At 41.7% G+C, this 17,354-nt stretch overlaps 1 protein-coding gene across 1 annotated transcript; it reads right to left on the bottom strand.

Annotated features, from left to right (window-relative positions):
- Positions 1-2,606: 2,606 nt before the first annotated feature.
- Positions 2,607-16,455, bottom strand: MYOC (myocilin). The gene is made up of 4 exons (XM_083157012.1): positions 15,854-16,455; positions 6,994-7,068; positions 5,307-5,435; positions 2,607-4,270 (listed from the first exon to the last, which is right to left on the bottom strand). The coding sequence occupies exons 1-4, from the start codon at positions 16,389-16,391 to the stop codon at positions 3,483-3,485; spliced, it is 1,530 nt and encodes a 509-aa protein (XP_083013138.1). The 5' UTR covers positions 16,392-16,455; the 3' UTR covers positions 2,607-3,482.
- Positions 16,456-17,354: the final 899 nt, after the last annotated feature.

Below are 17,354 nucleotides of genomic sequence, written 5' to 3' on the forward strand. Positions count from 1 at the left end.
GTTACCAAAAAAGTAGAATAATACATTCTGGAAGTCCTGTTATTGGCAGTGCATAGATATGTCTGTATTGGCTTTGTTCTGCACTAGCTTGCTTTTACTTTTCTATAGAAGTAATAATTATTACACAGCTTGCCACCAGCATTCAGTAAAGGAAGGACCCATTGCCAGGGGTAAAACAACATTTCATTGGACTAAAGAACCCTAATAAGGATTATCCTGTTATATGAACACTATAACTAGACACATGAAAACTTTATTTTCTATACAAATTGTTTGTTTGCTATACAGCATTTTTCTCTATCAGAAGTGTATTTTAAGGCCTGTTTCAAAGATGGACGCAGAAGAGAGGGGACACTCACAGATTCCCGATTAACAGGAATCTACGGCTGCGCTAGGCCCATTCTGTGCATGCACAGAACGGGCCTTGCGTTGTCACCCGTGTTGATGGGTTGGGGAGAGGGGCACTTGTGTTCTTGGAAATGGGGGCATATCACCCCCTTTTTGGGGATAGGAGAGCCAAGGGTCTATGTGTCTCCATGCAGACTTCCGGGTCCCGTAAACGCCCCTTCAGCTCGTCAGCTGCTTAAATTAAGACTTAGTCAGCTGCCCATATACATGTGTTGGTGGTTGCAATGTCCGTCACGGTGCTGGAATCGTAGCTACATGCAGGAGGCATATGTTTTACTCAGACATATCCTGCATGTTCCGCCTTAAAGACAGACAGAAATTTAAAGCTAATTACAAGTGCCATTAACTTTCCTCCCATCTCTGACTCAGGCCCTTAATATAAAAAGGGGGAGGGGCGGAATTTCTTATTGAGCCTATATTTGTAAAATCGTTATTTAGTAGTGAATGGCGAGAACGGAGCCAGTTGAACAAGGCCTTTACTGCAAATATAGTGCGTAATCTGGTACCACTTTCACTGCAATAGAATGACATGGACAGGGCTATTGCAGTTTGCCTCAGCATTCATTTGGCGGTAACCAGACTGTAACAATAATGTAAGAGAAACCATCTACAGCCCAGGAAAGGGTATTTAATGTAATGACACATTGTGCTCTTGAGTTCCGCCTGTCTGTCTGTATGTATGTACAATATAAATAGCAGCACTGACATTACAGTACCTCATTTTTAAAATGTATTCAACTTGCTTCATGTAGTCAAATTTCTATCCAAGGAAACCACATCTGTGTGATGTTTGTTTGTAAGTTTACCTTGTCAATACTATTGTGTCTCTGTTAGATCAGTTTGATATTCATTAAATCATTCCACATTTTCTATCCTTTGCACTAATTACTAAGCAAAGCTAATGTTCACTCAATAGAGCACTTTAATGGCTTTTCATGCCTTCATCTGTCTATTACTACTCTGAAAATTGTATTCACGTTTTTCACTAAAGCTAAAAGTGAAGGCTAATATATTTGTGGGCTCTTTCCTATCAAACTTGTTGGTCTTGGATCAACTAGATCTTATATATACATGAAATGCATGACCTATATGGTTCCCTACTATGCATTGTACTAGTAACTCTGAATGCCAACTAATTCTGCAAAGCATCTGTTGCTCCCCTGTAGAGCAGCGAGTAATGGTATCTCACAGCATGAGAGAACGCTTCCAGTGGCTGAAGGATGACAGGACTCTCCCCCATCATCACCACAGCTACAAGAATCTGCACCCGTGCTCTTCAAAAATAGCTTTCCAAGACCACTCCATCTCATATTTGGCAATTCCTCCCACTATCTAAGTGTCAAGTCTAGCCCAAACATTCTCCCCCTCACCATGTTTGAACCACATATATCACGGAAAGGTATATGATTCTTTGGGCTTGGCACTCGACACGAAAGACAACTCCCCCCCCCCCCCCCCCCTTACCTTCCCACCCCCTGTCACCTACCAACCTACTCCCCTATTTTGTTGAAATATAAACGTTATACATATAGTAGTTTAACGAGATTTGCACTACTTTGTTCGAAAGGATAAAGCTGTTATCTACAGTAATTGTACATTGGAGGATTGGAAACCTTGAACCTCAACTTCCAGGACTTTTGATTACCCCATAAGACAACATGTGAATTGTTATGTTTCTAGATGAAGTGCTCATCTCACTATGAGGATTGTATTGAATGATATGTGACAAATCTACTATGCCTTATTTGTTTATTGGTAAAATGGCAATAAAATGTTTTTAAAAAAATGTATACACTACACTTAAGGTGCGTACGCACGAGGGCGATTATAGCAAATATCGCTGGAAATATGGTCGTTGGGCGACCATATTGCCAGCGATGGGAGTGTGCACCGGCGATAAATCGCCAGGTGCACGCTCCCGTTTTCTGCCCGTAGTGATCGCTTCTGCGACCAGCTGATTTCCACTGCCGGGATACCCGGGCAGTTTCCTTTTCATCAGCGACCATCTCTGGTCGCTGATGCAAATGGTACACCAAGCGATATATCGCTCAGCGTGAGCGATATATATATCGCCCCGTGTGTACAGGGCTGTACAGCTATAGTCATCTTCAAATAAGACAAGTTCAATAAACACTTTTTAAAACCAGTTTGTAGAAAATATTTTTATTTATTATTTTAAAATATACAGATTTCTCACATTAGTAACAAGTGCAATTTTTAAAATGATTTAAGGATTCCAAAACATTTGAGCAAGTTTACCTGGGCAAAAGTCAAACAAATCTATCTAAATCAGAATAATAAGACAAAATGTTGAAAAGGCTATTGGTATGAACCTCCCCATGGTAACTATATAACATTAAATTGGAATGTACATTTACATGTCACTTCTATAAAGACCTGTATCTTTTTCAGAGTGTGTGCTTGTGAAATGTATACATTGAAAAAAATATATTTTATTTAACTTTTTAATAAAATAATTATAATAAAGGCTTATAGATACCTAAATTCTCTGTTTCCCACAATTCAGTTACCAAAAAAGTAGAATAATACATTCTGGAAGTCCTGTTATTGGCAGTGCATAGATATGTCTGTATTGGCTTTGTTCTGCACTAGCTTGCTTTTACTTTTCTATAGAAGTAATAATTATTACACAGATTGCCACCAGCATTCAGTAAAGGAAGGACCCATTGCCAGGGGTAAAAACATTTTTTTTGTGGGCTCTTTCCTATCAAACTTGTTGGTCTTGGATCAACTAGATCTTATATATACATGAAATGCATGACCTATATGGTTCCCTACTATGCATTGTACTAGTAACTCTGAATGCCAACTAATTCTGCAAAGCATCTGTTGCTCCCCTGTAGAGCAGTGAGTAATGGTATCTCACAGCATGAGGGAACGCTTCCAGTGGCTGAAGCATGGATATTTGGAACAGTGCAAGAGAGGTAGTACCTCTTAGTTTTTGGCTTCCTAAGTTTGGCAAAGCTGACCCCTCCCTTATAATGTACCCCATACCACCTGGCAATCATCCCACCCTGCCTTTTTCACATATCATTCTCTACTTCTCTGTCACCTCACATTTTGGAAAGCCTCACATCGTAGGCCACCATATTATAATTGTCCCAACCATAGATCCTCTTTTCAGTAGGGTTGTAATCCACCATACTGTTATAGCCATAGCGATTCTGAAATGGGATGCCAATTTGCTTTTGGACTCCTGTCCGAGTTTCATAAGAAAAGTTTATAGTGGTGTTTGGGGAAGAGTAGCTTCCTACAGTGTACAGTGTGCCACAGACCATGAATGCATTAGCCACTGATTGTTTGCGAATGGTGGTGTCCCAACTCTGCTTTACTTCTAAGGTTTTGACATCTAATTGAGATATGACTATAGACCCTTTAGCCTTTTCTGTACTATAGATCACCCACAAACCCATCTCATCCACAGCTAGGTCAATATCGGTGTAGCCTCCCCACGAGTAAGCGTATTGACCATGATAACCAGCATTGGGAAGTTCCTTCTGAATTGCAATGGTCTCTGTCTTGAAGTCATACTTTACTAGTATTCTAGATTTTCTACGAATGTAGTATAGAGAGCCCTTGTAGACCACAGCCCCGGTGCTTTCCATGGAACGAGGAACAACATAGACCTTGGCTGGATAACCTTGAACTAACTGGTCAAGAGTCTCATACTCAAAAACCTGCCGTATATCTGCTCCTACAGTATTAATTCTCCAAATGGTGTCACGAGAAAATGGAGATGCTGGTTCAGGGTCCCTCATCCAAACTCCATATTTGCCAGCAATGTTATCCGCCTTTCGATAAGTATTAGGTTCTCCAACCCATGTAAGTTCACCACAAGTTCCTAAAGGAAAGAGTTGTTAAAGGCACATGTTACATTTTTGTACTGTTGGTAAATATAGTTATTATACTGTAAGAACAAAGCCAAAATATTTAGAGAACATGATATGTTACATATTTTCTCTTTAAGAGGCCCATTTATCATCTAATATTTGCTGCAAATACCAAGAAAACCCCATTTTTTTACGTTAACCGCTAATATTAAGTACCCCCAAAATGTAAGATGATATCTGCTGTGATTCCCACCTATCCCACCCACAGTCACATCCCCCATAGGTTTCTATGGGGGATGTGATGCTGCCTTTTGTACCAATATCCGGAATTTGAAGCATTACAGATTTCAGGTCCCGGAGCTGCTACCTTCAGAGATGGCGTTAGCTGATAGTGTTATAATTTATTTACAGTTTCTTTGTTTTCTTGTCCCTGCTTGTGATTTGTGTTAAATTCTGCTGATGGGATTGCATTTTGCAATGTGATTCTGGACATTAAGATCCTGCCGTGATTGCATTGTACAGTATATGTGATCCATAGTAAATGAGCCCCTACAAATTGTATAAATTAAAAAGAATATTTTTGTATGACGTCCCAGTAACTGGCCCATGAGTTTTGCAAAGAACCATTTCTGCTGACAACTTTTCCAAAATGAATGGGTCTGATCCAGGATTTAGAACACGGTTCCAATCCAAGTCAAACCTGGGAAAGACTTAGTTTGCATGATGACTCTGACCCAGTTAAGTCCCTAGTCGGTGCCGTTCACACTGCACTTGGGAGCAGGCTGTCTTCTGCTGGCTCTTGGAGATGACATCATCTCCAAGCACTGGGAAATCTATCACTCCCCATGCTGTAAGCATGACCTAGGTTCTCCCGTTTTTTTCTTGAGTCTTACATAGTTCCTTGCCAAGATGAACAGTCATTTAGGAAATGTTAATGGCATATTCAAGGGCTCCAAGGGTGGAGTGGTTATGTATGTGTCCAAACATGTGGCTTGATTTTCTGACACAAGCATTAAAAAGAAAATCCTAACGAAAATTGATTCCTACCAGCTGTCCCCATATTCTCTGAACTTTGGAGTGCGGAATGGCTCTCTGGCATCATTCTGGAAGCTGGAAGTGCTGTCAGCTCTGATTTCAGCTCCTGGTAACCCACCCCATCTGCTCCCCATTGGGACGCTGGGAAATGTAAAGAGGATAAAACACATGATATAACTAGTCTGTTCATATGGGACATATGGTATCATTTGTACATAACGTACATGGGGGGGGGGAGGTAGTGTGTATTAAACCTTCAAAGATGTACCGTTCCCACTGCAGGCAAATTCCCAGGTCTATCATGTCGACCCAGAAATTTGCCTTTTAACACAGGTTTTTTTGCAGTGTGAATGGGTCGCATACCCGGATCTCATACACTGGTAAAACCCTTCTTTTTACCCGTGTTTGAGATCCGGGTATGCAGACACGGGTTGACCCGTTCTCACTGCATAAAAACCTGTGTTAAAAGGCAAATTATCGGGTAGAACTTCTTCACCTGGGAATTTGCCTTGCAGTGAGAAAGGGGGTCCGTCCCTGCAGCTCCCGGCATTTTAATGCTGCGTAAAAGCTGTGTATTTCTCACTCGCACTGAGAACACAGTATTACATACTTAATCAATTCTATCAACAAGCTGATTATTTACTATGTTCAACTACTACACTTGTCAAATCTTTGGAAGGTTTGCTATATTTCCCCCATAGTATCAGTAAACAATATACCTTTGGACCGCTTTCATTTATTCCTAGTGGTGATAGTTTATATCCCCACACACTTCCTTGCTTTCATTTATTGCCTCGCCAATGCTTTCCTGCAATCTTTGCTAAATAAATTCTGATAATATTAATCTTTCTGGTTTTCAAAATGATTTCCACTCCAGGTGTATTAAGACTAATGAAAGCAGATAAACGTATAAAAACCCATCAACAATCCCTCCGTGTCCACTGTGCGTATGTAGTGGATGTACATTGTCTTATGTGTTTCATAGTGACTTAGATGGGAATTGCTTTTGGTATGTCAAACATTGATCTGTGGATATAATTGTGCCTGCTACACAACAGCAGTACAGGGTATTAAGCTGGGTACACACTAGAAGATATATCTGCAGATTAATTGATCTGTAGAAATATCTCTCGTCTGATTGAGCAGAGTGTTCTCCATACACACTGCCTAATCCGTTGCGATGATGTCACAACTGGGTGGGCGCATGTGCCCAGTTGAGCTGTCAATCAATGTCAGTTCCTGGGCAGGTGTATGGGTGGTCAGTGGATTGCTCATACACACAGCAAGATGCACCAATATATATTTAAACATATCGGGCATCGCACTATATCTCTTAAAGTAGCCTTGGTTACAGACGATATGTCTGCAAATACCATTTTTCACAGACATATCAGGTCAGCCCTGCAGCCCGATGCAGATATAACTTGCGGATATATGAGGCTGTGTGTACGGCCAACCATCCCATATGCCAGCCACAGGAACTGCCGTTTATAACAACACCACTGGGCTGCCACATTCGAATGCACACTTGATTGTTATGTCTGGCCCAATAAATCGACTGTCCGATTGGCAACTGTGTATGCTTAACAATTTGGCTACTCTATTGGCAGATCCTGCACCACAGTGTGTACCTAACCTTATGCCCCTGTCTTTTCCATTCACAATGCAGTATTAAGTTGTAATTCACATGTTTTCTTACAATCTCTTGCAGCATCTTTTGTTGATACCGGGGATGTTCTGATTCCACTTCCATGACTGCCAGCGGATGATGATGCTGTACAAATAGAAGGAAACCCATGGGAGATTAGTGCAACAATAGAACTCATAACAAATTGCCCTTATTATTGTAGACCTGTCACACACACAGTTATTGGAACAACCTGTGACTTCATTAAGGAACAGACTAATATCCATATTGCCCTCCCATCCTGCTGCTTTCCAAACAAAGATGGGATATATTATTTATTCTAAAGACTTTGATGAGCAAAAGTGACCGGCAACATTACTACATTTTCAGTAAGTGTGTATTCTTCTCTCCATCAGTATTTAACATTGAACTGTTTGCCAGGGGCAATTATTTTTATTATTAATTTATATTGCGCCACTAAGTGCTGCCCTTAGTGCCATAGAGCAGTGGTTCCCAACCCTGGTCCTTAAGTACCCCCAACAGTGCACATTTTCCAGGTCTCCACACAAAATCACAGGCAAAATAATTAGCTCCACTTGTGGATCTTTTAAAATGTGACTGAATAATGAGTGCACCTGCTGGGTGACCTGGAAAACGTGCACTGTTGGGGGTAGTTGAGGACCAGGGTTGGGAACCACTGCCATAGAGAATATTTGCAATGATACATAAACACAAAAGATGTAATATTAACAAAAAGAAAATAGAAAAGGAAAATGAATTTGTGAGATAGTTAGACAGTAATTGAGTGACAGCTCATAACTGTTGGACCCATTGACCCAGTGCCATGGGACATACAGAGATCAGAATCACTGAGCCAAGAGGGTGCAGGGCCCTATCTGTGAGAGCTGGCAAAGTAGGCAAACTAAAGAGAAAATAGTGTGTGCTGGCACAGGGTTTGTCAGGCCCTAATATTGAGGAAGAATAAAAAGAAAGATGTGCCAGCACGGCTGTAAAGAAGTTGACAATACACGGTTCTCAAAAAATATAAAAAACAATTTAATAATATTACATTATATAGGTATAAAAAAGGTGAATCGCTTTAGAACAAATAGTTCATGACACACAATCATTAATTGCTATCACAGGGATAATCAGCGTTTGGTTTTGGCTTTGAGCTGTTTCAAAAACAGAATGGATGAGAGAAGCTGTGTATATTACCATCCCATGTGCCTGGTTGATTTAAGTCCAGGATCCGTGACGATACTGTCCTGAGTTGTCCTATATTTTCAAGGACTCAAGGTACCCGGTAAGACTGTTCTCCTAGATTGCTGGAAGGAATTAAGGATCAAGCAATATCCCAGAAGATTTTATATCCAAATTGATTCTGAGGGTCGTCTGTGGGGTGGTGGACACGTCACTGGTGAGTGGATGGGTGGATGTAGACAGCAATTTTACAGGTGCTCAACGCGTTTCCCTGGAATCAAAACCTCCGGCTTCATCAGGAGAAAATGGTGAAGCCGGAGGTTTTGATTCCAGGGAAACGCGTTGAGCACCTGTAAAATTGCTGGAGGACAGCATATGATACTTTGACAGGCAAAGTGGGCCCCTCTCAGCTCTGGGCCCCTTATCAGCTGCACCCCCTACACCTATGGTAGTTACGCCCTTGGTTATGCGCTATGCAGCCATTTCCTATGCCTCACTACAGATTTTTTATTAAGTCCCTCAACTAGATCCGGTGCTAGGGAGCCTACTTTTTCTCCACTAATACTGGGAGATAAAATAAAGCAGCCAGTATTTACTCTGCACAGAATCAAAATAACTCACCCAAATGTAAATCTATCTGCACCTGTTACATCTGCCCCACCTGCAGCACACATGGTTTTGTCCATTAAAGAAGGTGTTTGCTTTTGTAAACCAACCTGAATCACCCCCAATGAGTGCAGGGCTCCCCAGATAGAGTGGAGACTAGCCCTAGGCTAGACTGTCTGCTGTTAGCATGCAAGCCTGTCGACCTTTTGTGCTGCACCTAGACACTGTCAACCTTTTCTTTGTTGACCTAATGCACCACACATATCTTCCATAGAGATAAAAGTGGAAACTGAGCAGCCAAGCAAATGCACACTAGAACACTATCAGTACACTGGATAGAATGGGTTTTATTTTTACACGTTGTGCTGCCTTTGCTGTGAACATGCACGTCAGCAGCAGGTGTCAAATGCCACTAGATCAGGACTTTAAGGGTCACTGCTCCAACTGACATTCAATGCCTGCCTTGGTTCTGATACTACTATATAGCAAACAAAGAAAGTAAGAAAGCAGATTGCAGACACTACAGTGTACATCTAGGCCCTTATTCTGGTTCACTCGCAAAGGCAAAGTCCTTCTCAAATGGACAAAACCATGTGCACTGTAACTTGCGCAGAGAGATTAAGATTTGGGTGAGTTATTTTGTTTCTGTGCAGGGAATATACTGACTGCTTTATTTTTACACTGCAATATAGTCCACCCAAATCTAATTCTCTCTGCACATGTTACATCTGCCCCACCTGCAGTGCACATGGTTTTGTCCATTTGATAAGGAATTTTCCTTTGTGAGTGAACCAGAATAACCCCCTTAATCCAAACCTTACATGATGTCCCCTGACATGGACAGGCCTTTTAAGTATTTAGTATTACTCGAACTGTACTTAATGTAACCCACTATGAAACACAGTAAATATTGAAGAGTGGGGCTTCCTGTGACATTATCGGCCAGAGTAGTAGAATGTGTTCGCGAAGATTGACTTTTGGGACAAATTTACTAAGATGTGAGTTCTATTTCAGATAGTAACTGATTGGTTGCCCATAGCAACATCCTATCTACTATCTTCTAGAAGTTGCTAAATAAATAAGTAGATTCTTCTTGGTTGCCCATAGCAATATCCCGTGTAAAATAGAACTCCCATCTTAGTAGATTTCCCCTTTGTTGTCAGTCTTTTTACTGTGACCTAAAAACTATTCGCAGTTCCATGATATTCTAAATAAGCGATCAGGCAACTGTGTATTTACAAATAGGATGTAACCTCTTTTCTAGAGCATTCATATTAATGGATGAGGTTTCATACCGACAAGCTGTCAAAAACTATTTAGAACATTTGGAATTAAAGTAAACAGATCTCTGTCCTGTTAACACACAAACTATGAATGAGTCTTGTGCAAACCTGTGACACCCTGCGAGGAATTTATATATCATTATCAAAGAGCATAAATTCTCCAGATACTGACACCAGATACTGGGAACCTTTTAGGTATGTACTGTGTCATGTTACCAGTCCTTGTAACTTAATGAATTGGTTGTCACTTAAATAAGACTGGGAAGCGGGTAATGCTCTTTCAAGTGTGGCCTAGTGCAGTAAGCAAGTGGCCAAGGTGTACTAGAGGCTTTATCCAGTGTTATATTTTCCTATGTCATTTATTCACTGCTCTCTTAGCCCCGGGGGATCGCATCACATCGCACCTCCCGCATATATAGGGTGGACGATGCCATTACATTACCTGTACAATTATATCATTGTATGAAATACAATGAGGTTTTTGGCACCGCCCCCACTATTCACGCCACACCGAAGCGTGGCGAGCGGCGGCGGAACACGTCCTCCGACCTTTTCATGCCCCCACTATCAACGTCGGCGTAGAGTTGATTTTATATAGTGTGGATATGGCGAGTGCACGCAGATTACTTTACATGTATTCCGCGTCCCCTCGCGGGGCTTGCTGCACTCGCCACGCTTCGGGCTCGGTGGCTCGCTGCGCTTGCCACACTATATAAAATCAACTCCACGCCGACATGGATAGTAGGGGTATGAAAGGGTCGGAGGACGCGTTCCGCCGCTGCTCGCCGCGCTTCGTGGTGGCGTGGATAGTGGGGGGGTGCCTAAAACCTCATTGTATGTCATTATTGTATACCTAATGACATTGTACACCCTATACAATATAAATAAGAGAGCACTGAATACATTACATAGGAAAATCGCATTGCATCGCACGGCCCTTAAAATGGCCCATGCAATGCAATTTCCCTACGAAGAATAGCCCACTAAGCAAATAGCTTAGTGGGCGTTGTGATAATACACAAGTACCGCATCCTCTACTATACATGTTTTGTACTGTTTTATAACTGTGTATAAAAAAAAAATATCTCTCTTCTGAACGGATCACTAACTTCCATTCACTATTACAGGACTTTCATTGAGCTGCTCCCATCCTATGGAATGCCCTTTCACGCACAATAAGACTCTCCACTAGCCTCCAAACTTTCAAGCGTTTCCTGAAAACTCACCTCTTCAGGCAAGCCTATCATATTTAAGTTCTACACGCATAACCCTCTGAGGTACTTATGTGTTATATAGCTTCCCTTCTGGACTTGTAACTTGGTGGGACTGCTATGCTATTACTGATACTTGTCCTTGTGTTTCCCCCCTATATCCCTACAGATTGTAAGCTTACAGCAGGGCCCTCTAACCCCTAAGTCTGTTGTTACCCAGTTTGTTTCATCACTGTCTACTATTGTAAAGTGCAACGGAATCTGCTGCGATATATAAGAAACTGTAAATAAATAAATAAATAAATAAATAATAAAAACAAGATGTTAATTAAAAAAAACTTGGATTCCAAAAGAGCTAAAGTTGAAAATAGGGATGCCAATTTTTTTAATCCCGGGATTGGCATCCTAGTTCGCAGGCGTGTGACCCATACCAACCCCTACACCAGCCGCCCCTTCACGCAGGTACAGGGCGGGCACAGGAGAAGAGGCGGGGGCAGGCGGACCGGAGAAGGGGCATGCGGGCGGTCAGGAGAAGGGGCGGGCAGGAGAAGGGGTAGCAGCAGAGTGGGCAGTGTGGCCTGCTCATTGTGACTTTCACGCTGCGCAGGCCACATGGGAACAGCCAGGCCGGGCACTCGCTCAGACGCTGCCCGGCATTAGACGTGGACTAATTTGGGCTATTTTTGGACAATTTTTAGGTCCAAATCCGGGATCCCGCCGATCCCGGGATTGGTCACCCTAGTTGGAAAGTAATAAGATAGAGCAGTGGTTCCCTAACTGTGTGCGGTGGCTCCCTGGGGTGCCTTGGGACACTTTCAGTGGTGCCGCGGGTTGCTGGTCCAGGACCAATTTGCATGATTTATTATCAATTATTTATGGACAAAACAATTGCTGGTGGCTGCCAATCATAAAATATGTGTACAAGCAGAAGCAAATCATACTCTTTAACACATAACTGAACCTGAGAATCACATATAAACTCTACTTCATTTTATATTTCTTTTTATGTATTTTTTGGGAGGCCTGGAGTGCCGTGGAAAATTTCTGATACTCTAGAAGCCGTGATTCAAAAAAAGATTGGGAACCCCTTAGATAGAGTATTACTGGTTGTCAAGATCAGTGGTTCTCAAACTCTGTCCTCAAGTACCCCCTACAGTTCACTTTCATGTCTACAAACAGAATCACACGTGAAATAATTAGCTCCACCTGTGATCTTTCCAAATGTGTCAGTGACTAATGAGTGCACTTGTGCACCTGCCAGGTGACCTGGAAAATGTGCACTGTTGGGGCTACTTGAGGACTGAGGTTGAGAACCACTGATCTAGATGGTTATCTTTAATAAATATTAGTCTGTTAAGCATGAAGGATAAAACCCATGTAAGTAGTGCTCATAATTGGAAATAAACATTGTGAAGAAAGTGCACAAACACCTAAAGCCTAGGAAACCCTGTTAATGTACAAGGGACTATTTAATCCATACAGAAAAGGGGTCTGTCATTATTACAAAGAGAAAGAATTAAATATATAAGAATAATTTCTAATTTCTCTCTCAAAGACCTGGCCCCAGAAGTGGCTGTAGCCCTCTGTATTTTATACCAGTAACATGTGATAAACTGTGTTGGATGACAGCCAGGGGTTATAACAATTATACACAAATCATACAGAGATATATAACTAACATATACACGATTGCCAAACTAAGTATTTCCTCTAGCATAAATACAGTGATTGAGAATGTTACTTTGAAGTTAATGCTAAATGGCACATTTATATACTACAAATAAATAATAATAATAATAATAATAATAGTAAAAGTTTATCAATAACAATCAGGCAAGTTATCTCCTTCTAGAAAAGGTACATCGTGCTTGCGTGGGGTTTCCTCCGGGTACTCCAGTTTCCTCCCACAATCCAAAAATATACAGGTAGGTTAATTTGGTTACATTTAAAACAATAGTTACTTTTTTTGTTCTTTTGACTTGTATTATATCCTTGTGATAATATTTCTTCCAATACCTGTGTCAATCACTGATGCAAATAATCCAGTCTTATTCAAGAGAACAGGCTTCTGTGCAGACTCATTTACTGTGCAGTCACATCATGTACATGGCAACACTTCTGGCCTGTCACATTTACATGGCAGCACTTCTGGGCAGTCACATTTACATGGCAGCACTTCTGGGCAGTCACATTTACATGACTGCACTTCTGGGCAGTCACATTTACATGGCAGCACCTCTGGGCAGTCACATTTACATGGCAGCACCTCTGGGCTGTCACATTTACATGGCAGCACTTCTGGGCAGTCACATTTACATGGCAGCACTTCTGGGCAGTCACATTTACATGGCAGCACTTCTGGGCAGTAACATTTACATGGCAGCACTTCTTGGCAGTCATATTTACATGGCAGCACTTCTGGGCAGTCACATTTACATGGCAGCACTTTTGAGCAGTCACATTTACATGGCAGCATTTCTGGGCTGTCACATTTACATAGCAGCACTTCTGGGCAGCCACATTTACATGGCAGCACTTCTGGGCAGTCACATTTACATGGCAGCACTTCTGGGCAGTTACATTTACATGGCAGCACTTCTTGGCAGTCATATTTACATGGCAGCACTTCTGGGCAGTCACATTTACATGGCAGCACTTTTGAGCAGTCACATTTACATGGCAGCATTTCTGGGCTGTCACATTTACATAGCAGCACTTCTGGGCAGCCACATTTACATGGCAGCACTTCTGGGCAGTCACATTTACATGGCAGCACCTCTGGGCAGTCACATTTACATGGCAGCACCTCTGGGCAGTCACATTTACATGGCAGCACTTTTTTACTAATGTGTTTTCAAGACATAGCACAGGATGGTAATACGGAATTTCCGCAGATAAGAGGCTGCATAAAATAGCACATTGGAAGATAGCACACCTGGTTTTGCATTTAACATTATTATAGTTTTACATCCTGCAGCAAATGCATCAAATAATCTTTGTGAATAAACCACGAAATATTTATGTAAACATAATATCATATATAATATATATCTAACCTGACAATGGCTAGGGTGGCAGAAATAACGTATACAATGATGCAAATGCTTTACAGGACCCTCTGCCAGTGCACCAGAATATAGATATTATGTTTGTGATTCACATCTGAGAGCAGAGTTTTATGAGATTTATTGAGGAAAGAAAAGATTGTCAGAAAATAAGGACCAAATATAAAATATAACTTTTATTCTTTATGTTTCTAAAAACTGCGACATATAAATCACATGTAAGGGTAAAGACAAGGTAAGTATGTTAAAAAGGATAGAAATCCTAGCGTAGTGGACCCCAATGTCAGTATATCCCTATAATTGATTATTGTCAGATTGGATCAATGCGTCTTATCGTGTGTTTTACAATGTGTATCCAAACATGCGTATCTGGGCAGATTAGTCAAATAGCTTAATCTCTATATATCACTCATGTAATTATTGCTATCAGCTATTACGTATCTGCCTCTGAGCAGAGTAATTACTAATGTGGCATACACCCAACGTAATCGGCCGTATTAACGTGCCGGGGGTGCCACAGTTAGATCTTCACAGGGCATTATGGGGCAGATGTATTAAGCCTAGCGAAGAGATAAACTAGAGATAAAGTGGAGAAAATGTGGAAAGAGATAATGCACCAGCCAATCAGCAGTGTTTGAAATATGACAGTTGGAAGTTGATTGGCTGGTGCTTTATCTCCTTCCACTTTTTCTCCACTTTATCTCCAGTTTATCTCTTCACCAGGCTTAATACATCTGCCCCTTAGCCTTTTGCTGCCGTTTGAAGGGAGAGAGAGCGTGGCATACACACAGGTTATGTGTCACTGTGATTCACACACAAACAGACCTGCACCATGCGCCGGCCTCTCTCTGTGGGCCAGATTCTCTAAGCTTCAAAAGTGATAAAATGGAGAGTGATAAACAGCCAGCCAATCAGCTCCTACCTGCCATGCCACAGACTGTGTTTGAAAAATGACAGACAGGAGCTGATTGGCTGGCTGTTTATCACTCTCCATTTTATCACTTTTGAAGCTTAGAGAATCTGACAATAATCAATAATAAGGATACTATACTTACCTGGTCTTTAGCCTTATATGTCGCAGTTTTTAGAAACATAAAGAATAAAAGTTATATTTTATATTTGGTCCTTATTTTCTTTAGGTGTGCCACACCCATGACAATCTTTTATTTCCTCAATAAATATTGTTCACATATTGTCTAGTGACAGCACACCCCACTATTATTCCTTACTGTCCAAAATAAGGGGGTCATATTTTACATTATTGTAAAAAACTTTTCCAGTGTGACTGGCAAAACCCTGTTTTGTTCAGAGTTTTATGAGGTCTGAAACCACAGCCGTCACTGCTGACATTTAGTCAGTAGCCTGAGGTTGTACATTGGTGCTTACAGCTTACAGTTTACCTGTTATGAATGTGCATGTACATGTGATAGGGAGTATAGATTGTAAACTCCACTGGGGCAGGAACTGATATGAATGTTCAAATATTCTCTGTAAAGCGCTGCGGAATATGTTTGCGCTATATAAGAAACTGTTAATAAATAATAAATATCCTTTCCAGACTCACCTTGTCTTGGTGATACCTGCTGGTCCCTACTCCTTGATACCTCAGCAACTTGAGGGCATTGTGTTTGCTGAACCGTTTCTAGTCTCTCGTTCAACCTCTGCTTTTCCTCTTCCAAAGAAGACTTCTCCCTCAGCAGATCAGAATAAGCCATCTCCAGACTTCCACGCTGACCTTCCCATTCATCCTTTTCCAGTCTAAGCTTCTCCAACTCCCTCTGAGAATCTGTCCAGGCTTGGGGTGAAGACGTTACTTGTCCTGCACCTTCCCCTCCTAGGAACTTGTTTACCACCTTCTCCAACAAACTCAGCCTAATTTTTAATGTATCCATTTCTTGACCACGGGTGGTACTTTCACGTTGCAGTTCCCTTATAGAAGTCATTGCTTCTCCAGGTTCAGTGCAGCTGCTTTCCTTTGGACTGGGAACTGTGAAGGTATAGGTACATTGTCCTTGACGGTCATTGGCTCTTCGAAGTTGGGGACTCCCTAGCACCATGCAAAACGCAAGAGACATCATAACTTGAAGGGTAAGCGACCCCATGGTGCAACGCTGTGGAGTATATTGGTGCTTTATAACTGATTTTAAAAAGGAACCAGCAAAAGTACCTGTGATGAAAGGCTCTCGATGTGCAGAGACAGCTAGCACAATGAAGACAAGCTGCTATTACCTACATGAAACTAATCCAAGTTGTTCTGCATTGAGCTTCTCACCACAACATCTCCTTTATACACTGAGGTTGGGCAAGGGATGGGGTGGAGGCGTGCTTAGGAGTGGGGATAGATAAAATGACAAGAATCTGCCAGACTCCTATGTCTGCACTGTGGAGTGTCACCATGCCTGGAGACGGCTCATGTTGCAGCCTCATGCTATTTAGTATTCCTTGCTCTGAAGAAAGCTAAATCAACATGCAAACTTCAGCAGCCTGTTAGGATATTGCTGACAGTCCTGCAGCCAGAATTAAGTTACTATATCACTGAGTATTTTAAGTTGTTATTATTATTACCAATGGTTGGATGAATTTTTTTCAATGTCTCATTTCTAGTATATTAATTGGCAAACTTTAGCATTACATAGTGAAATAATATGTTTTTATTAAAGAGCGACCTTATTTGGCAGTATGTAAAATAACATTACATAAATGAGAAAGGAAAAATAATAAATATAATTGCAGACACTGATGTATAGATGGAAGAAAATAAAACCAATTATTGCAGTTATTGGCCCTTATTCTGGTTGGTGCGGCCAGAGCCGCACACGGGGCTCCGGCCGCACAAACCAATCCCCGCCCACCCTACGGATCGCCACGGCCGTCCGTACACGGACGGCTGGCGATCCGCATAAAAATGGTGGAGGCTACGCCTCCACCATGGTGGGAGCTGCCCCCTGCATTCGATGGTCGTCGACCATCGAAGGCAGGTCCGCACGCCGCGGCAGCTCCCGCAAGCTGAGACCACACGGACAATCGTCCGTGTGGTAGCTTGTATGGGGGCTGAAAGCTGACAT

The sequence above is a fragment of the Crinia signifera genome, chromosome 8, assembly GCF_055691185.1.
Source record: "Crinia signifera chromosome 8, ASM5569118v1, whole genome shotgun sequence".
NCBI classification, from domain to species: domain Eukaryota; kingdom Metazoa; phylum Chordata; class Amphibia; order Anura; family Myobatrachidae; genus Crinia; species Crinia signifera.